The sequence below is a fragment of the Sorex araneus genome, chromosome 6 (assembly GCF_027595985.1).
Source record: "Sorex araneus isolate mSorAra2 chromosome 6, mSorAra2.pri, whole genome shotgun sequence".
Lineage (NCBI taxonomy): Eukaryota > Metazoa > Chordata > Mammalia > Eulipotyphla > Soricidae > Sorex > Sorex araneus.
Window position 1 is genome coordinate 157,528,670 of NC_073307.1, and position 23,442 is coordinate 157,552,111.

The 23,442-nt window shown below is 41.2% G+C and overlaps 1 protein-coding gene across 1 annotated transcript; it reads right to left on the minus strand.

Moving 5' to 3' along the window:
* Positions 1 to 17,862: 17,862 nt before the first annotated feature.
* LOC101544659 (olfactory receptor 5A1-like) lies at positions 17,863 to 18,825 on the minus strand. Its single transcript, XM_004622025.2, has one exon. The coding sequence runs from the start codon at positions 18,823 to 18,825 to the stop codon at positions 17,863 to 17,865; it is 963 nt and encodes a 320-aa protein (XP_004622082.2).
* Between the last annotated feature and the right edge of the window lie 4,617 nt (positions 18,826 to 23,442).

Sequence of the window (23,442 nt, forward strand, 5' to 3'; positions counted from 1 at the left end):
TAGTCTAATATCTAGAAGGGTGTTTTAAAACATATAATAAATGTAGGTAAGAATTTATAAGTGATCTATTGTCGGTTATAATAACAGGTAGAGACAATGATGAATAATCTGGCTTTCTTACTCCTTATGTTATCATTTTTAGTTGTGAGGTAAAGTCACCATAGTTGAAGTTGGTTTTAAAAGTGTGTTTCTAGGTCAGATTGATAGTACAGTGTTACAGTGTAGGGTACATGCAGCATCCCAGGTTTGATACCCGGCACCACATATGGTCCCCTGAACCCCACTACGAATGACCCCTGAGTACAGTACTAAGAGTAAGCTGTATGCACTGCTAGGTAACACTGTAGCACTGTCCTCCTTTGTACATTGATTTGCTCAAGGGCACCAGTAACGTCTCCATCGTGAGACTTGTTGTTACTGTTTTCGGCATATCGAATTCGCCACAGGCAGCTTGCCGGACTCTTCCGTGTGGGTGGGATACTCTTGGTAGCTTGTTTGGTTCTCTGGTAGGGACAGAGGAATCGAACACAGGGCGGCCTCGTTCAAGGCCAATGCTCTACCCACTGTGCTACCTCCATATTAATACATTTAAATTAAAGTATAGTTAAATATTGTGGTTGCCTTACACAACCACACGTTTTTTACAGCAATATGTTTTGGATAAATTAGAAAGAAATGATGCAATAATTAATATAAAAATGTTCTAGTTCAACTATTTCTTCAGATCCTTATTTTGTGGAAGACTCGAAGATTTATAAAAAATAATTTCATATGCTTTTTTCTTATTGATTTGTCAATTTTCACAGGTGTCCCAGCTGATACATCAGAATCATTGAAAGATACTTTCAATGTATCCTTTCAATATTTTTGCTTGCCTATAGTTTATCTCCTGAGATCGCTCTCCAAAATAATTGAAGGTGTTGTAATCCCTATTTCAGGAGGAAGGAAGGGCAGGGAGGGAGGGAGGAAGAGGGGGACGGAGGGAGGAAATGAGGGAGGTAGGAAGGAAGGAAGGAAGGAAGGAAGGAAGGAAGGAAGGAAGGAAGGAAGGAAGGAAGGAAGGAAGGAAGGAAGGAAGGAAGGAAGGAAGGGAGGGAGGGAGGGAGGGAGGGAGGGAGGGAGGGAGGGACGGTAGTGCGAGGGATACTAGGATCATTGGTGGTGGAGAATGGGCACTGTTGGAGAGATGGGTACTCTATCATTGTATGACTGAAACACAAACATGCAAGTTTGTAAGTATGTAACTGTACCTCACAGTGATTCATTATTTAAAAAATTAAGTAAAAAGAAATAAGAAGAAAAAATTCATCCTTTAATACCCAACTCTACTCATTATTAGTTTTACTATATCTTTTACCAATTTTGTTGTTATGTAAATGTTTTTCCCAGGATTATTCCATGCAGACAGTGCTCAGGAGTTATTAAACACAAATCCAGTGGTTTTCTAGAGTCTTGCCTTATCAGAGATATAATTTAGGGTTTTATGCATGCAACTTTAGTCTCTACCACTTAAAATCACATCCCTGTGACAAATAGAAATCATATATATTTTAAAAATTTCTCTTTATCATATGGGTGTGTCAAATTCATAAAAACCCACTTAAGTAGGAAATTTAATATGTGGATTTCTATAAACTGCACGTTGCCTTTGCTTCCTACAAGCCAACCACATCTTATGCACTAGAATTACTGATTTGTAATGAATGTCACTTTTCCTTAGTAGTTCATTTCCTTAGTAGTTCCTTAGTAGATTTTGCCAGTTGCCTAGTTCCTTAGGCAACTGGCAAAATCACTTGATGTCTATCCTCTCCAAAAATTGAAACTGAAAAGGGGGGAAAGGGAGAAAGATAGTGTAAAGAATGTGAGCACATACTTTGTGTGTGGAAGGCTCCACTTCAATCCCTGACCCCTTCTGTTCCCCTGTGAACTCCAAGTTCTGAGTCAGCAGTAGTTCCTGAGCTGTTTTCTGTGTGCTCCACTCAAAAAAAAAAAAATACAAAGTTTTACTACTGTCAAATATACATGTGGCCAAACAAAGATATTTATATGGACACATCCTGACTTTTAATGCCTATAAAATGTATTTAAAGATGATGATAGTGAAACCGGCATAAAGAAATGATTAAATTCTGTATAAGAACCCAGAAGAGTTGTGTAGGCAGAGAAAACTATTCTTTCTTCCCTTCCCCCTAAAACTGACTTTTTGCTTTGTTTAGCTTTGCAAATAAGAGTGTGCTGAACGAGACAGACTGCCCACAGGGGAATTTATTGTTCATTCTGGAAATCATTGGCCCACAAACCCCCCTTCCTAAAAATGTGCCTTCTTGTTCTTTTCTGTATAAAAACTCTTCTTGTGCCCCAGCAAGGCAGATGGTTACTTGGAGGACAGAAGTCAAGCATCACCCAGCCACCTCTTTGTTGCCAACAAAGCTCTTACTCAAACTATCACCTGATCAACTATCAACGGACCCTCTAATAGCAGTAAAACCAGACTCTTGCAGTCACCATAGCCCCACTAAAACCAAAGCATGAGGCATGCTCCCATTATATAGTTAAGATTGGCTATAACAAATAAGTCTTAATAATGGGGCCATAGTGAACTGAAGACTATACAAAGAGCAGAGAAGGGGGTTCTCATGCCTTGCATGCACCAGGTGCCAAGTTCCGTCCTTGGTACTGTGTTCTCCCCTGGGGGCCGACTAGGGGGAGAAGCACAAGTCTTGAGCAGTTCTGCATAGCCAGAGCAGAACACTGAACTGACAAGGCCCACCAACCATTTGAGTAAGGCTGTAGTTCCTGGGTCCCCTGAGCACTGCTTGGGAGGCCCTTCAAAACATGTCAGTGCAAATAATCATTCTGGATAGGAACTGTGTGCTTCAAGGAGGTAAAGGAACACACAGGATGACCTCTCAGTATCTGTTTTGTGGACCATAGTGCCCAGAAGGAAAGGGTGGGGGGAGGGAGAGAATGAAAGTGTCCCTGGCATAGAGCCATAGAGGCAGGCTGGGGTGGGAGGGAAGGTGGCAGGACAGAAACTGGAGTCATTGCTGGTGGTAAATGGACACTGGTGGAGGGAGGGATATTGTATCATTGTATGACTGAAACCTGATCCAATACGGCTTCGTAACTGTGTATCTCACTGTGACTCAATTAAAAAGATAATTTTTTAAATGGCATAATGTGAGGAATACTATAAAAGCTAAGGTGTTTGCAAGACCAATTAGATACCCTTGCACCACATATGGTTCCCCCAATCCCTGTCCGGAATGATCCCTGAGCAGAGTCAGGAGTAAGCCCTGAGAACTAACTGGTATACCAACCCCCAAAAACAACTATTACCAGTTTGATGAGTAATGAAGATGTTCTTGACCCTTTTGAAGTCTACACTTTGACCCACTTTGCAATGCTGAAAAGCCATTGCAAAGATTATTTTTCTACCAAATTAATAAAATATATTTTATTTTTATAATCAATGGTAATAAATCATTAGAGTAGTAATAATGAAATTATACCACATAGTGAGCATTTGGTATGTACCAGACATTATTTGAATTCTTACATATATATATACCAACTCATCTAACTCATTTCAAGGAACTCTTGAATAATTAATATTATTCTTATTATGTGTAGAATAATATTTTAATATATAAAATAGAAAGATATTTACAAACCGTGTCTCTTTTAAGAGGTTAGATTAATATTCAAAATAGCTAAAGGACTCTACAGCTTAATATAATAAAACAATCCAATTAAAAATTTGGCATCCCTCCTGAATAGGCATTTTTGCAAAGAAGACATCCAAATGGCCAGCAGAACACAAAAAGGTAATCACTTTCACTGATCATCAGGGAAATGTAAATAAAAAACTATAATGAGATATCAATAAACATCTCTTAGGATTTGGTAATCTATTATTACCAAAACTACAAGAGATATTGAATAAGATATATATGATGAGAAGCTTTGTGCATAAATTTGGGAAAGTTAGTTGCTACAAGTACAGAGGGAAATAATAAAGAGATCCTCTGAAAGTTCAAGGCACAGAGCTGGAGACATAACTTAAGTTCTAAAAGAAAAGCTCAAGTTTGATCCCTAGCACCATGTGGTCCCTGGCACCATGTATGGCCTTCGTGGACCCTGCGATGACTCTGGTGTCTCCCAAGCACCACCAGCTAAGAACTGTGCTGCAGGGCCACACCACTGAGCAGAGGACATAGGAATGACCAAGATTCTCTCGCTACTGCTTAGGGTGGCACCTCTAAGTAAAAACGTACTGCCATTATTCTACCAAGTTCATTTGTATATATCCGAAGGCAAGAAAAATCACTGACATAAGTATCCGCACTCCTTTGTTGGGAGAGACAAGTAAGGAAAGGCTGCTAAAATCCCGAGACCAATGGAGATGTTGTGGCACCCGCTTGAGTAAATTGATGAACAATGGGATAACAGTGATACAGTGATACCAGAAGGCATCCTTAAAATCTAAGTCTTCAGCTGCACAAACGTGACTCCAGACGACAGCTAAATTTTTCTGCATGGGCAGCTCCTCACAGAATGTCTCCAGACTGAGAACTAAGCCTCGGCCCCATGCCCACCCAGGAGGGGAAAGGTATTTCTCTCTCTCGCCTCTTCCTTGCCGGGGGTGAAGGGCGTGGGGACCGCCATATTATGACGACCACAGATGGGGTTTACAAGCTTGCAATGATCCAATATCTGGAAGAAATCTCCCTGGACTTAGTTGCTAAAGTACAGAAATCCAAAACCTCATATCTCTTCACAACAGGTCTGACTCTAGTGGGATACTCCTAACAATAATAGTGAGGTTTGTGTTGAAATATCGAATGTAACCAAAGTAAATAGAAAGCAAAGTGAAATTTATCAGTTACAAGGCGGGGAGGAGTGCGGGGGAGCAGGATGGGAGATATACTGTGTTTTTTTTTTCTTTTTTTTGGTGGTGGGATATGGGCACAGGTAAAGGGATGGTTGTTTCAGCATTGTATAACTGAGACTTAAGCCTGAAAGCATTGTAATTTTCCACATGGTGATTCAATAAAATAAAATTCTTAAAAAAAAAGAGAACGATAAAACTAAAAAAAATAATCTAAGTCTTAGGTTTTGATAATTAGACAACAAAAGTCTTTTGACAACAAAAGTCGTGACAATTTCCTGTTTTAGTTTGGCCCATGCTGCCCTTACATCTAAAAGACCTTAAATAGTCTCATTCTATGCTAAGCTGAGACATCTTTGCAACCAACAAAATTATTCTATTCTTCCCTGCTTGCAGTTTTGCATTCTAAAACCTGAACTATTTTACCAAGGGGCATTTCCCATTATTGAGCTGTTTCTTGTTGTTATTGTTGTTGTTGTTGTTGTTGTTGTTGTTGTTGTTGTTGTTGTTGTTGTTGTTAAGAGGATGAATTCCCATGAAACATGAAATCATGCAGCTTGCAACAACTTGGAGGGTCTGAAGAGTATTGATGCAGTTGAGGCAGAAGTGGTGGCCAAGGGTCTCTGTTTGTCCATGATTCTCAGGTTCTTCGATATCTTTAAGAATGAAAACATTGAAAAAGAAAGATGCTCAGACTCCGATTTGGAAAGTAGAAAAGTACATTGGAGGTAGAAGAGAAAAGAGAAGGAGCTCCCCAAGTAGGGAGTAACTTAGTATAGGATTAATTAAACTATGGCTCTTTTTGTGAAATTTTTATAGGGAAACTGGACCTTTGTGTTAGAGATAACGTGGGGGATCTACAGGGTGATCTGGCTGGTTTGAGTCGTTCTGGCCTTCTGCCCCAGGAATTGTCCATTATCTTAGCCTCCCTGTCAGCCTAAGCTCTAGGACAGAATTTTATGATGAACAATGGTTCACTCCCTGTTTATCAGAAAAGCCCAGGAATTTGCAAGGAGTGGAAAAATGTAGAATGCAGGCCAGCCAAAAGCAGGACTGCTCACAGCAGCTGGCAAGGGTAAATGGAGGCCTCCTCTTTCATCATCATACTCTGCAAAATAAGCAGCAGAAGAACAAGCACCAGATGATCTCACTCATCTGTGGTGTAGATAAAAACAAAACAAGGATATAGACCATGTTAATTGATATCAAACCTGAATACTGTAGTATGAATTGAAAATACCAGATTAGGGAAGACAAGGGGGACTGGATGTGCCATAACATGGGTGGTGGTGAATATTTGGGCACATTGCCAAGAGGTGATGGAGTGAGGTAACTGTGTACATAAGTCCCATAAGTGCTAAGACTTTTACAAACCAATAAGCTAAATTATAATAAAACATTAGTAACCTCCACCCCACACCTTACATATATGGTCAGCAAATTTTTGACAAAGGTGCCGAGAGCCTGAAACAGAGGAAATACAGTCTCTTTGACAAGCGGTATTGGCAGGACTGGAAAATCAGGTGCAAAAATCTAAAACTGGATCCATACCTCACACATTACAGGAATGTTAACTCGAAGTGGATCCAAGACCTTGAAATAAAACCAGAATCTATACAATACATTGAGGAAAATATAGGCAGAACACTCCAAGATCTGGACCTCAAAGGTGTCTTCAGTGATACACAATACCACTGGCAAAGGCTACAGACACAAAAATAAACAAATGGAACTCTATAAAATTAAAGAGTTTCTGCATACAAAAGAAACATGGGATAACACTAAAAGACAGCTAATTGAATGGGAGAAAATATCAGCAGTCAACACAGAAGATAAAAGGTTGGTATCCATGATATATAAAGTACTCACAAAGATCACTGTATCACTGTATCACTGTCATCCTGTTGTTCATCGATTTGCTCAAGCGGGCACCAGTTTTTCTGCAGGGACAAACCATCTCCATTTGTCTCTGTCTTGTGCTAGTGTAGCCTGATGGCATATTGGGGACTCTTTCAGGATCAGGGGAATGAGGACGGTCATTGTTACCGTTTTTGGCATATCGAGTATGCCACGGGTAGCTTGCCAGGCTCTGCCGTGCAGGCAGGATACTCTTGGTAGCTTGATGGGCTCTCCAAGATGGACAGAGGCTTTGGGGGCAGCCTCTAATTGCCTTTACAGGTGTTCCCAGTCTACCAAATGTAAGCTTTTGGTCGACTGGCATGTTGGAACACTCTGCACACTGACAAGCATGCACCTGCATGCGTCTCTGGGCAGCACCTGGCACATCTGCAGCCTCAGGTTGATTTCTGTGAGGTTGAGGGAGTGCACCCAGAGGTTGTTGAGCAGCTGGCACAGCAGGACCCTATCGAGGAGGGTCTGTGCCAGATCAAAAACCTCTGCCGAGTCCGATGTCACCCGGTGGTTGGTCGACAGCACTCCACAGTGGATGAACCACTGCGTGCACTGCTGCCATGGCTCTACGTCCAATGGTGCTGCAACTAGGTCCTGCTGGGTCAGGCGGCAACACTGTAGCTGCCACCGTTGTTTCTCCATGCCCCACCAATGCCATTCTGTCCAAATCTTGCAAAACAGTTTGCGATGTCCATCAGGAATCACGTAGAGTTCCAGCAGGGATCATGCGTAGAGTTCCATGCCTGGCAAGCTGAGGCGCGCGTTGTCTAAGGCGAGATGGTGAGCCGGGTTTGGGAGAGCTCGAGGGGTTCAGGCAGCATTGGTGCCATCTTGTCTTCAATCAAATATGTTGTGGTAATTATAGAAAATGAGCATAGAGTGTGTTATGATGTGCGGCCGCACAGTTTAGGAATATGTTCCTTCATGCGTGAGGCTCGGCCTGAGCTTGTAGAAAGCAGCCTGGAGCATGGCGCAGTTGGGCTGCTGGGGCTGGGTCCCTTGGGGCGGGGAGTGAAAACAGCCTGGCATGGAGTCCAGTGGCATGGTTATGGGGGTCTCATTTTATGCTCCCTTCAGGGAGAAGCAGCCGTAAGTTCTGGAGGGTGGCCAATGAGGAGATTATCTGGCTCCGGCAGGAGGTGGCTTATAGGCGTGACACCTGGGTGGCCACCAGAGACTGGGGAAAGTGGGCAGAGGATCTCTGCTCCAGGGTCCCATTGAGCCAAGAGTCCAAGGTTACAAAGTTCCACATTACCTGGGTTCCGTGGTACTTCACTCATGTGTGAGGCTTGGCCCAAGTATGTGGAAAGTGTGATCACAAAGATCAGCAACAGAAAACGAAATAAAACAAAACAAAAACCCTATCAGAAAATGTGAGAGGAAATGAACGGGGCCTTCTCTGAGGAAGACCAACAGATGGCCAACAGGCACACAAAAACACTTTCACCATCACTTTTGAATAGGGAAATCCAAATGAAGATGACAATGAAACACAATCTCACCCCAGTGAGAATGACACCTATCAAAAATAATGAGAACAATCTCTGTTGGTGGGAATGTGATGAAAAAAGGAACTCTCATCCATTTCTGTTGGGAATATGATCTGACTTAACCTCTATGGAAAACAGTGTGGTGAGTTCTCTGTAAACTTAAAATTGATATCAAATGCTTCCTTTCCAGCAGATCCGACTCTGGGGGGAGGGGAAACTCCAAACTATAATAGTGAGTTTTTTGTTTGAATGTAATCAAAGTAAAGAGAAAGTAAAGTGAAGTTTATCAGCTACATAGGCGGGGTGGGGGGGCTGGGAAGGTGGAGGGGTGGAGGGGTTTACTGTGGTTCTTGGTGGTGGAATATGTGCACTGGTGAAGGGATGGGTGCTCGAGAATTGTGTAACTGAGACTTAAGCCTGAGAGCTTTGTAACTTTCCACATGGTGATTCAATTAAAAAAATAATTAATTAATTAATTGATTTTCAAAAAACTTAAAATTGTGCTATCATATGACACAGAAATTCCACTTTCAGGTATCTACCCTCGAGGACAGAAAGACATACATGCAAAATGACATATGCACATCAATATTCATTGCAGCACTCTATACAACAGCTAAGATCTGAAATTAACCTACATGCAAAACAATAAATTCGTTGATCATGAAGATGTGGTATATAGACTCAATGGAATATTACACTGCTGTAAAGAATGATGAAATCAGAAGCCCCCCTCCCCACCCCCTGCCCGCCGCGGCTCGGGGCTTCTCCTGAAGCCCCTGCCTGGCACCTTGCCGCCGCCGCCGTCGGATCCTGACCAATCTCCATCCTGCAGGTAAACAGGCAATCCCTTGGAGAGCCTGCCTCAGCGCGGAGAAGCCCCCCTCCCCACCCCCTGCCCGCCGCGGCTCGGGGCTTCTCCTGAAGCCCCTGCCTGGCACCTTGCCGCCGCCGCCGTCGGATCCTGACCAATCTCCATCCTGCAGGTAAACAGGCAATCCCTTGGAGAGCCTGCCTCAGCGCGGAGAAGCCCCCCTCCCCACCCCCTGCCCGCCGCGGCTCGGGGCTTCTCCTGAAGCCCCTGCCTGGCACCTTGCCGCCGCCGCCGTCGGATCCTGACCAATCTCCATCCTGCAGGTAAACAGGCAATCCCTTGGAGAGCCTGCCTCAGCGCGGAGAAGCCCCCCTCCCCACCCCCTGCCCGCCGCGGCTCGGGGCTTCTCCTGAAGCCCCTGCCTGGCACCTTGCCGCCGCCGCCGTCGGATCCTGACCAATCTCCATCCTGCAGGTAAACAGGCAATCCCTTGGAGAGCCTGCCTCAGCGCGGAGAAGCCCCCCTCCCCACCCCCTGCCCGCCGCGGCTCGGGGCTTCTCCTGAAGCCCCTGCCTGGCACCTTGCCGCCGCCGCCGTCGGATCCTGACCAATCTCCATCCTGCAGGTAAACAGGCAATCCCTTGGAGAGCCTGCCTCAGCGCGGAGAAGCCCCCCTCCCCACCCCCTGCCCGCCGCGGCTCGGGGCTTCTCCTGAAGCCCCTGCCTGGCACCTTGCCGCCGCCGCCGTCGGATCCTGACCAATCTCCATCCTGCAGGTAAACAGGCAATCCCTTGGAGAGCCTGCCTCAGCGCGGAGAAGCCCCCCTCCCCACCCCCTGCCCGCCGCGGCTCGGGGCTTCTCCTGAAGCCCCTGCCTGGCACCTTGCCGCCGCCGCCGTCCAATCCTGACCAATCCCCACTCTGCTGCTTAGGGGCGTGTCCTCATCTCAGGGGGCGTGGCCTAAAAAGTGGGCGTGGCCTCTTTCCAGAGCGGCGGCCGCTAACGCGGCCGCAGTTATTCTTTGCTACCTCAGCTCAATCCGTACTGTGGATTCCTTTGAAAACTCACTTTTGCGATCTCAAACATTTACGCAAAATAGCCATTAGCTTAGGCTGACAGTATAAAAGCTATCAGTGAATAAGGGAAGTTTAGCACAATCGGAGCCCCTTCTTCCCACAAAAACGAAGAGGAATAAATAACTACAAGGTTCCAACTCTGCACTTCCGTGACAATATGAAGAAACAGCGAAAATCCCCTCCATCAAGAGAGGGAGAAGAAAAGATACTAGAAACCTCAAAAGAGTCTCCCAACATCTACGACCTCTCAGATAAACAATTCAGAGAGGAAATATGGAGGAGAGTCGACCTACTCCAAGCAACTATGGAACAGACATCCAATAAATTAAGGGAGGAGATGAATCAAGCGCTGGAACGGTCTACCAAGAAAATACAGGAAGAAATGAGAGCAGAAATGAGAGCAGAAATTTCAAACCTTCGAACCGAAGTCTCACAAATAAAGCAATCGGTAGATGAAATAAAAATATCACTAGATGCCCTCAACAGCAGAATGACTACAGCCGAAGACAGAATCAGCGAGCTTGAGGATGAGCTGCAGAAAGCTTACAGACAGCAACAAATCATGGCCAAAGACCTCAAAATGGCTATAGAGCGAATCAGAGCCCTGGGGGATGACTTCAAGAGGAACAACATAAGAATCATTGGAGTACCAGAACCACAGGGAAGTAACCCCAATGAAAAAAACATAGTCAAAGACATCATCGCTAAGAAATTCCCAGAGCTGGAGAAGGCAGGCGTCCAGATACAAGAAGTCCGAAGAGTGCCAGCAAAAAGAGACCCAAATAAAAAGACTCCAAGGCATATCATAGTCAGAATGGCGGATGCTGTAGATAGAGACACAATTCTACAAGTAGCAAGGTCAAAGAGGGAAATCACATACAAAGGAGCACCCCTCAGATTTACGGCCGATCTGTCAGAAGAAACCCTCCGAGCCCGAAGACAATGGTGGGACATAGTGAAAAAACTCAACGAAATGAATGCCTCACCAAGAATACTTTATCCAGCTAAACTCTCACTCAAACTCGAAGGAACCATACACTATTTCTCGGATAAACAACAGCTCAGGAACTTCATAGACTCAAAACCAATCTTGAAAGAAGGTCTAAAGGGGCTACTGTAAGACAAGGAGGAGCCCCATAAGAACAACAAATCCCACAGAAAGATGACACAAAACCACATCACAATAATCTCTCTCAATGTCAATGGCCTAAATGCACCTATCAAAAGACACAGAGTGGCTAAATGGATCCGGAAATTAAACCCAACATTCTGTTGCCTGCAAGAAACACACCTGAACAAACAGAGTAAACATAGACTCAAAGTCAAAGGATGGAAAACAATCCTCCAAGCAAACAACCCCCTTAAAAAAGCTGGAGTGGCCATCCTGGTATTCGACAACATAGATTTCAGGATGAAAAAGATCAAAAGGGACAGCGAAGGTCATTTTCTGTTTATCAAGGGATATGTACAACAGGAAGAAATCACACTCTTAAACGTATATGCTCCTAACAAACGACCGGCTAAATATTTAAAACGACTCCTAACAGACTTCAAAGAGGACATCACTAACAGCACAATTGTAGTCGGAGACTTCAATATGGCCTTATCGCCTCTAGATAGATCCACAAGAACAAAACTCAACAAGGAAACACTGACTCTGAATGAAGAAATTGAAGAGAGAGGCCTAATAGACCTATACAGGGCCTTACACCCCAAAAAGAAAGAATACACATTCTTTTCCAGTGCACATGGAACATTTTCAAAAATAGACCATGTACTGGGCCCCAGAACATACCTCAATAGAATCGGAAAAATAGAAATTGTATCAACCATCTTTTCAGACCACGATGCGCTGAAGATAGAAGCTAACCACCCACAAATACGGAAAATCAAATCAAACACCTGGAAATTAAACAATTCCATGTTGAACAATGAGTGGGTCAAGAAGGAAATCAAGGAAGAAATCAAAAGATACTTAGAAACAAATGAGAATGAAGACACGAGCTACCAAAACCTATGGGACGCAGCTAAAGCCGTGTTAAGGGGAAAATTTATAGCTCTCCAAGCATTCCTCAGGAAGGAAGAAAGGATCCACATAGATAGCTTGACTTCACGACTCAAGACCCTAGAAAAGGACCAGAGAAAGGACCCCAAACCAGACCGAAGGAAAGAAATAATAAAAATTAGAGCAGAAATTAATGACATCGAAACCAAAAAAACAATCCGAAAGATCAATGAAACAAAGAGTTGGTTCTTTGAGAAAATAAATAAGATTGATAAACCGCTAGCAAGTCTCACAAAGAAAGAAAGAGAGAAAACTCTAATAAATCGAATCAGAAATGAAAAGGGGGACATCATAACAGAAACCAGTGAGATTCAAAAGATCATTAGAGACTACTTTGAAAGTCTTTACGCCACAAAAAAGGAGAACCTAAAAGAAATGGATGGATTCCTTGATTCCTATAATCTCCCAACACTGAAGAAAGAAGACCTGGAATACCTGAATAGACCCATCAATGTTAAGGAAATTGAAACGGTAATCAAAAACCTCCCCAAAAACAAAAGCCCAGGCCCAGATGGTTTCACTGGCGAATTCTTCCAAACATTTAAAGAAGACCTATTGCCTGTTTTCCTCAAACTTTTCCAGGAAATTGAAAAAACAGGAACTCTCCCAAACAGTTTCTATGAAGCACATATCTCCCTAATACCCAAAGCAAACAAAGACACCACTAAGAAAGAAAATTACAGACCAATTTCCCTGATGAACACCGATGCGAAGATCCTCAACAAAATACTAGCAAATAGGATCCAACAACTCATCAAAAAGATCATACATCACGACCAAGTGGGATTCATCCCAGGGATGCAAGGATGGTTTAACATTCGGAAATCAATCAATATAATCCAGCATATCAACAAAAGTAAAGATAAAAACCATATGATCATATCAATAGATGCAGAGAAAGCATTTGACAAGATCCAACATCCTTTCATGATGAAAACCCTCGCCAAAATGGGGTTTGGAGGAACTTTCCTCAAGATAGTCGAAGCCATCTATCACAAGCCTACGGCAAGCATTATCCTCAACGGGGAAAAACTAAGGGCCTTTCCTCTGAGATCAGGCACAAGACAAGGATGCCCACTCTCACCACTGCTCTTCAATATAGTACTGGAAGTACTTGCGATAGCTATTAGACAAGAAAAAGAGATTAAGGGCATCCAGATAGGAAGGGAAGAAATCAAACTCTCACTATTTGCAGACGACATGATACTATATCTAGAGAAGCCTAAAACCTCTACTAAGAAACTCTTAGAAACAATAGACTTATACAGTAAAGTTGCAGGCTACAAAATCAATACCCAAAAATCCATGGCCTTCATATATGCAAACAATGAGGCAGAGGAAAGGGACATGAAAAAAGCAATCCCATTCACAATCGTGCCCCAGAAAATCAGGTACCTCGGAATCAGCTTAACCAAGGAAGTAAAAGACCTTTACAAAGAAAACTACATAACGCTACTCCATGAAATCAAAGAGGACATGAGGAAATGGAAACATATACCCTGCTCGTGGATAGGGAGAATCAATGTTGTCAAAATGGCAATACTCCCTAAAGCATTATACAGATTCAATGCGATCCCTATAAGTATACCCATGACATTCTTCAAAGAAATGGATCAAGCAATCCTAAAATTCATATGGAATAACAAACGTCCAAGGATAGCTAAAACAATTCTTGGGAAAAAGATGATGGGAGGCATCACCATCCCCAACCTCAAACTTTACTACAAAGCAGTAACAATTAAAACAGCATGGTACTGGAACAAAGGCAGAGCCGTAGACCAATGGAACAGGGTGGAATATCCCTACACACAACCCCAAATGTATGACCATCTAATCTTTGATAAGGGAGCAAGAGATGTGAAGTGGAGCAAGGAAAGCCTCTTTAACAAATGGTGCTGGCACAACTGGACAACCACATGCAAAAAAATGGGTTTAGACCTTGACCTGACACCATGCACAAAAGTCAGATCAAAATGGATTAAAGACCTCAACATTAGACCACAAACCATAAGGTACATTGAAGACAAGGTCGGCGAAACCCTCCACGATATTGAAGATAAAGGTATCTTCAAACGTGACACGGAACTAAGCAATCTAGTAAAAACAGAGATCAACAAATGGGACTACATTAAACTAAAAAGCTTCTGCACCGCAAGAGATACAGTGACCAGAATACAAAGACTATCCACAGAATGGGAAAGGATATTTACACAATACCCATCAGATAAGGGGTTGATATCAATGGTATATAAAGCACTGGTTGAACTCTACAAGAAGAAAACATCCAACCCCATCAAAAAATGGGGCGAAGAAATGAACAGAAACTTTACCAAGGAAGAAATACGAATGGCCAAAAGGCACATGAAAAAGTGCTCTGCATCACTAATCATCAGAGAGATGCAGATCAAAACAACTTTGAGATACCACCTCACACCACAGAGACTAGCACACATCCAAAAGAACAAAAGCAACCGCTGTTGGAGAGGATGTGGGGAGAAAGGGACCCTTCTTCACTGCTGGTGGGAATGCCGACTGGTTCAGCCCTTCTGGAAAACAATATGGACGACTCTCAAAAAATTAGATATTGAATTCCCATTTGACCCAGCAATACCACTGCTGGGAATATATCCCAGAGAGGCAAAAAAGTTCAATCGAAATGGCATCTGCACATGTATGTTCATCGCAGCACTGTTTACAATAGCCAGAATCTGGAAAAAACCCGAATGCCCCAGAACGGATGACTGGTTGAGGAAACTTTGGTACATCTATACAATGGAATACTATGCAGCTGTTAGAAAAAAGGAGGTCAAGAATTTTGTAGTCAAGTGGATGGGCATGAAAAGTTTCATGCTGAGTGAAATGAGTCAGAAGGAGAGAGACAGACATAGAAAGATTGCACTCATCTATGGTATATAGAATAACAGAGTGGGAGACTAACACCCAAGAACTGTAGAAATAAGTACCAGGAGGTTCACTCCATGGCTTCGAGGCTGGCCTCACGTTCCGGGGAAAGGTCAACTCAGAGAAGCGATCACCAACTACATTGTAGTCGAAGGCCATGTGGGGGAAGGGAGTTGCGGGCTGAATGAGGGCTAGAGACTGAGCACAGCGGCCACTCAACACCTTTATTGCAAACCACAACAGCTAATTAGAGAGAGAAAACAGAAGGGAATGCCTTGCCACAGTGGCAGGGTGGGGTGGGGGGGAGATGGGATTGGGGAGGGTGGGAGGGACACTGGGTTTACGGGTGGTGGAGAACGGGCACTGGTGAAGGGATGGGTTCCAAACTTTGTATGAGGGAAGTATAAGCACAAAAGTGTATAAATCTGTAACTGTACCCTCACGGTGATTCTCTAATTAAAAATAAATAAATTAAAAAAAAAAAAGATTAAAAATCCCTTATAAAGAAAAAAAAAAAAAAGAATGATGAAATCATGCAATTTACTGCAACATGAATGGAACTGGAAGATACCATGTTAAGTGAAGGAATTCAGAAGGATAAACACAGATGATATCAGTTATATGTGGTATTTAGAGTAACTTGATGAAGAATTTCAATGATTTAAGGCAGGGAAGGCATAGATCACCCTTGATCCAGGAGAAGAAAAGAAATAGAGTGAAGGGGAAGGGGAGAGGAGATAAATGAGAAGTAATGGGGGTAAGGGCCAAAAGGACCCAGTAACATGGGTAGAGTTAAGAAATGATAGAGCTAAATATCCAAACTACCAAATCAACAAAATTGAAATCATAGATCCAAACTTTAGTAAACAAATTGAAAAGATGGCAGGCTGGGGTGGGGCTGTGGGGGAGGAAAGGGGAGGAGAAGGAATCTGGAAACACTGGTGGAGGGAAGCTGACCTTTGTGGCAGAATTAGTAATGGCACATGTCAAAACCCAATTATGAATTATCTTGTAAATCATGGTGCTTTAAAAAGTAATTTTTTTGAAAAAATAATTAGTGAAATGTACTTGGGTAAACTGACCAGCAGCATAAGCTATTTGGCGCCTTGATGCTAGGAGTAAAACTAAATATTTCAGTGCTCAAGTTCAAACTTTATACATAATTCTGTTGATGCAGGCATTCTGTTAGAACTGACTTATAGATTCAGAATAGATAGCACCACTGCTTATGCCATATGTCCAAACTGTCCATTCAAGAAGACTAAGTTAATTATAACAAAATAGTTAAAAAAAAAAACATTTAAAATAGGGCCATAATATAGCAGGTAGGGTGCTTTCCTTGCCTCCTGACCCAGGTTCAATCCCACATAATGGACCCCTAGTCCCCTTCAGTAGCAATTCTGCCAGGAGCAGGCACTGAGAACCACTGGATATAGCCCCAAAACAAATGAATAACAAAAGAAAATTAAAAAGGACTAAAGTCAGATCTTGAAAATGTAAGAAGTTGGTATTTGCATAAAAATAGACATGGCTCTAAAAACCAAATAGAAATATAAGAAACAATCAAAACTAAAAATCTCAATATAAAATAATACTAATAATTCATACTGATAAAGGAGTGCACATAGGTAGCATATGGAAACAATTATATAGGATCATAGAGATAGTGCAGGAGGTAAGGCACTTGGCTTGTGTACAACCTACCTGTTTGGTCCCCACAACATAATCAGTACCTGAGAACACCAGGAGTCACACCTGAGCACAGAGTCAGGAGTAGGCCCTGAATACCCCTTGGTGTAGCAAACACACACACACACACACACACACACACACATACACACACACAAGAACAAAACAAAGCAAAACAAAAATGTATATATATATATATATGTCTATTTACATAATCATATGGAAAGTGTTTGTAATAAAACACCCAATTGGAAATTACAGGAGAAAGTACAGCATAATTGTTTGAAACTTAATTATAGCCCCTAAAAAAACCTTTATAATAGCTTTTTGAAATAAAATTAATAAACTGGGAAATGAGCTGACAAAATACAAAAAACAATAATATTCTAATGTCTTTAATATAAAATATAAGAAGAAAAGGGTACATATATATTGCTAATTATTTCACAATAGGGTTTTACCTTTCATAGGGAATAAATTGCTTCATATAGTCATACACAAGAATAAATTCTTCTAAGACACATTGTATAGAGGCAAGGGTGATAAATATGTGGAAATCTCAGAGAAAAATAATTTTCAATTCTGATCTACTAAATATGGTCAGTTTTAAAGATTTGCAGGGCACAGAAACAGCTAAGAGAGCCACAAATGACTATTATTGAAGGAAAAAATGTAAAAGTTTTTAAGGAAACAGTAAGACCAAAATCAGCATGTTTATAATGGGGCATCTCTGACAACTGAATCACCCCCACTAGAGAGTTTCATTAAACATTTCAAATGGACACATTTTTTATATAAAAAAGTGTTGTTATAAATTTATGTAGTGACCAGGTCATATTTGCTGCTCATAAATTGTGAATAGTGGTTTTTATAGCAGAAAAAAATACTATTTAGAGCAGAAACTGAAAAGAAAAATTAAAAGCAATGGCTATTGGTACCCGATAAAATATTGTTGACCAAATATTTGATACTTTGTCTTTTGCTGGTCTTTTTTATTCGGAGAGCATAGTAGCAAGTCTTATTCTCACTGAGAAAAATGTGGATTCCTTTTTATCATCCTCTTGAGGGCCTCTTTGATATCTTTGTTCCTCAGACTATAGATGAGAGGGTTTAACATGGGGATAATGATGACATAGAACACTGACAGCACTTTATCCTGCTTCTCAGAGTGCCTTGAGCGAGGATGCATGTACACAGAGAGGGCTGTGCCATAGAAGAGGGTGACGACTGCCAGGTGGGAGGCACAGGTGTTGAAGGCCTTGAGGCTGCCTCTAGCAGAGGATATTTTCAGGATGGAAGCGGCAATGAAAGCATAGGATAAAAGGATGAAGAGCATGGAACCAAACCCAACAAATAAAACTACCAAAAACAGAATCATTTGGGTGATGAGAGGACTGGAGCACGACAAAAGGAGGACCTCGGATATGTTACAGAAGAAGTGTTGGACGACATTTGGCCCGCAGTAGTGGAGGTTAAAGCAAGGAACTGTTTCAAGTAAACTACAAATGAGACCACTTCCAAGAGCCCCAGTCACCATCTTCTGACAGAGCCCAGGCGCCATGATGGTTGAGTACTGCAGGGGGTTACCAATGGCCACGTATCTGTCATAGGCCATGGCGGCCAGGAGGCAGAACTCAGCCTGACCCATCCACGATGCAACTAAGTACTGAGTAGCACAGGCAATAAAGGAAATGCTTTTTTCATCTTTAAAGAAGTCTGAGAGCATCCGTGGGCTAATGGAAGTAGTGTAACAGATGTCTATAAAGGCAAGGAAGCTGAGAAAAAAGTACATGGGTGTGTGCAGCTGGGAATCCATCCTGATCAGGATAATGAGACTCAGGTTCCACAGTAAAGTCAGCAGGTAGATCCCTAGGAAGACTGGAAAGAGAACAAGCTGAAGTTCTTTGTCATCTGTGATTCCTAGGAGAACAAACATGACAATGGAGGTGTGGTTTCTCTCCTCTTCTATGGACCTGCTTGGCACCATCTGCAGAATAAAAGATAGGAAATGGTTTCACTCTTAAAAATTACAAAAAATTGGGTACTGGAGCAATAGCACAGTGGGGAGGGCGTTTGCCTTGCATGCAGCCGACCCGAATTCTATTCCCAGCATCCCATATGGTCCCCTGAGCACTACCAGGGGTAATTTCTGAGTGCAGAGCCAGGAGTAACCCCTGTGCATCGCTGGTGTGACCCAAAAAGCCAAAAAAAACAATTACAAAAAATTTCTTATTTTCCCAGTAATACAGCTTTCTTTATGTGTATTCAGGTATATATAGCTATATGAGATATACACAAATATATACATATATACATATGCATATATGTGCATATATATCCCCTCCATTCATAAATATTGCATTAACTCTGACTTTTTCTTCTTTTTTTGCATTTGGGGTGACATCTGGCGAAGCTCAAGAGTGACTCCTGGTTCTGCAATCAGGGATCACTCCTGGTGGTGCTTGGGGGACCATGTGGGATGCCTGAGATTGAACCCAGGTTGACTGCGTGCAAGACAAATGCCCTCCCTGCTGTGCTATCACTTTGCTCCCAACACTGACTTTCTATACAGTCTCCAGCTTCAATTAAAAGCTGGATCAATATTGTCATTCTATTTGAGGACAAAGACAATACTTGCAAATAACTACTACAGTGTTAGATAAAAAAGAATATGAAAATTATATGAGAACTGAAATATAATAAATTAGGTTAAAACAAATGGTGTCATCTGAAATCATTATTTGGAAAGGAGTTATTTAATTTTTAATTCATTTTTGCATTAGTGTATCTTTCATAATTTAAATCCTTTTATGACTTATGACTGCAATGCTATCTCACAATATCCACCACCTATGAGCAAACTAAATGTAATTAACCAGAAATCAAGAACAGTAGATAATTTTGCAGTTTTATTATCTACCTTTGTGTGTTCATGAAGACAAGATAGTTAGAAGAATAATCTAATAATCATTGGAAGAAGCACATACCAAGAAACAGCCTTGGGGATGGGTGAGATTTGACTCTTGGAAGGTCCTTGAAAAGTTAGAAAAGACAGCATGCTCCTTCTGAGCTGATGCAGACTTTTATTACTCAAATCAGAGATACTTCTGACTTAAATCAACTGGGACAGTGGTCTAGATCTTTGGGTCAGTATCCTTTGGCAAGTTTGTTCATAAATCTACACCCATTTTGCAAATTTGCATATGTCTTATGGCTTCTAAGTCACCGTGGAATTTGGTCATGGTACCTCTCAAATTTTTTTTCTCATTCCCCTGACCCTGAAAGAGCCTTCAATCATTGGGAAAGAGTAAGGAGAGGCTGCTAAAATCTCAGGGCTGGGCAGAATAGAGACATTACTGGTGCCTGCTTGAGTAAATCGACGAATAATGGAATGACAGTGATACAGACCTCTCAAATACTGACATTCCATCTATAGTTAAAGAAAATAAGTAATATCATGCAGATATCTTTTAATTCTACATATCAATTTCCTCCAAGTTACTAAGTTGGCATAATATTAACATCTACCTACAAAAAGTAGCTGCATAATAGAATTAAATGCTAGCTAGAAGACCTTTGCACACTTTCTGGAAAGTAGCAATGTTGCAAGAAATGTTCATAAATAACATTAACATTTCCTCCAGTGCTGTGACCATCGCTGTCATTTCCTTCTAAGTGACTTTTTCTTGTGATTCATTTTAATGGTGATCAAAAGTGTTCACTGAATCTTTAATATGCTGGGTGTTACTGTTCCCTACACAGCCAAGATCTAGATGTGTCATGTGGCTAAGTCAATTATCCCCTCCTCCAAAACTCTGATGAACAATACTCTGGTCGAAGCTCACTCTTTCAGTACTCATTCTTCAGTACTCTTAGGTACTCTTAGGTACTTTAGGTACTCTTATGTATACTTAGTACTCACTTTTTTTTTAGTATACCTCCCCTCTCTCCCAGTACTCACTTTTTTAAATGTACCCTCTTAGGTACCTCAAATCTGAAATTCTGAATTTTTGAAAATTGATTTCCTGATTTTGAAAATTCTTCTTCAGGAATAAGTATTTTTAAAAAATATTTAATGTTTCATGATGATTAAGTTATAAATTTTTAGTCTAAAAATAAGCAAAACAAATATCCTCTACTTGAAAGAATATGATTGCTGAGATTTTTTTGTGTATATTTTGTGTATTTTTTGTGTATATTTTTGTGATGTCAGTATTTGAATCCAGCACTTCCCACATGCAATACTGATACGTTTGACACACATAATAATAGGCTAAATATCAGAAAGAAGTTTAGCAATTGCAGTCAACATAAGGAAAAAAATAAGTGACTTAAAAAGAGGTCTGAACTAGAGCAGGAAAGAAAAATTTTACCAGTGAATGTGTGTATATATCTGAACCTAACTATAGTTTTGAAATGTTACTATGCATTCAAAAGAGAAAGTCCTCAGTGGACATTGAGGAAATTGTGCAAAGAAAGATAACTGATAGAAAAATGGATTATGATCTCAATTGTGCATGAGTTTTTTTTTTAATTCAGTTTTAGAAATATAGCTTTTTGTTTTCTGGACACAGTCTATAGGAGGTAGGAAAATTAGGTGAAAGCAATCAACAGACACAACTTCCAATATAAGAAAAATTTTGAGAATATGATAAATGATTAATGTATTTAAGAATGCCTTACTGTAACCTTGCAAAAGTTGTTAAATGAGAAGATCTAAAATTCTTTTAGTAGGGTAGAGGGGAGGTATACCCACCAGTGATCAGGGCTTACTCCTGGTTCTATGACTGGAAATTACTTCTGGCAGGGCTCAAAGAACCATATGGGGTTTGAGGGTTTTAACCCAGGTTGGTCATGTGCAAGGCAAGTGTCCTACCAGCTATACCATCTTTCCAACGATCTAAAATTTTTATCTGAAGAAAACCTATAAATATAAAACTCCAAATGTGCCTTAAATTTTATAAAATTAAATTATATACTTTTTGCACTAAGCTATATTTTTCAATATAAATATACGTAGTTATACTTTACAAACTCTCTGTTTGATATCATTGTTTGATATACCTTAAACAAAGTTACTGTCAATTAATCTCAGTTAATTGAGAATACGAGTTTTAGTTCTGATATCTTCTGCCTCTCTAAATTTGTCAGAGAGGCTAAGTTACAGTGTCTTAATTAATGATTTACTTTTAATGAATTGGGGACAAAAATAGCTGATATTGAAATTATTTAAAACATATAAATATAAATTCCACATAATCCAAAGATGCCTTCTCTAGGCAGTTATTTACTTGTTGAGTAAATAACTGGGCCACACCTGGCAGTGCTCTGGGCTTAGTCCTTCCTCTATGCTCAGGAATCATTTCTTACAGTGCTCAGGGGGTCATATACCATGCCAGGGATCAAACCATGGTAGACCACATGCAAGATAAGTAATGACTAAACATCTATTTTAAAGATATGGAAGGACTAATTCTAAAAGATATTTTGTTCATATTTTGTTCCTTCCTGTTCATAGTAGCACAATTCACAGTGATGTCATATGCAGAATCAATTAATTTTCCCACTAACAAATGACTAAATAAAAAAAAATGTTAAGGGAGACTGTGGAGCTGGAACACATCATGCATAAAACGTCATCAATAACAGTACTATAAACCACACTACCTAAAATAACAACTTTATAGTGAGATGTTAGGAGTGGCCGAGAGGGAAATTGGATACATTGGTTGATGGAGACTGACACTAGTGAAAATATTGGAGATGGAATATAGTATGCCTGAAATTTAATCATAGATAACTTTTTAGAGAATGGTGCCTTCATTAAAAAAAAAAAAAACATAAGGGGGCTGGAGCAATAGCACAGCGGGTAGGGCGTTTGCCTTGTACGCGGCCAACCCGGGTTTAAATCCCAGCATCCCATATGGTCCCCTGAGCACCGCCAGGAGTAATTCCTGAGTGCAGAGCCAGGAGTAACCCCTGTGCATCGCCAGGTGTGACCCAAAAAGCAAAAAAAAAAAAAAAACCATAGGGACTGATACACAGTAGAACAGGTAAGGCTCTTGCTTGCATGTGACTAACACTTACTGAATCCTTACCATCTGGTATGGTGCCCCAAACATCACCAGGAGTGATCCCAAGACCACCACCATCCCCCTAGAAAGAAGCTGTGGTATATATACTTTATATAGCACTGTAACACTGTCGTCCCATTGTTCATCGATTTGCTTGAGCGGGCACCAATAACGTCTTCATTGTGAGTGCAGACGGGATACTCTTGGTAGCTTGCTGGGCTCTCTAAGAGGGATGGAGGAATCGAACCCAGATTGGCCACAAGCAAGGCAAATGCCCTACCCGCTGTGCTATACCATACAAAAAACTCCTATACCATACAAAACATGAAATCAAAACTTTCATGACAAAAAGGCTGGATCTTGAGGTGACTGTGGTAAGTGAAACAAGTAAGCAAGGTCAATATAATTACCACTTAACTTTACCCTCAATTGGAATGTAAATTACTAAAGCAAGTGAATTGACAAAAAAAGTAACTGAGACTCACTCCAAGTCTCAGTTAAAAGTATAGTGATTACTGGAGAGAAAGAGG

Excerpts from the sequence above, each read along its gene's own strand:
- LOC101544659 (XM_004622025.2), bottom strand. The coding sequence starts at position 18,825 with ATGGTGCCAAGCAGGTCCATAGAAGAGGAGAGAAACCACACCTCCATT.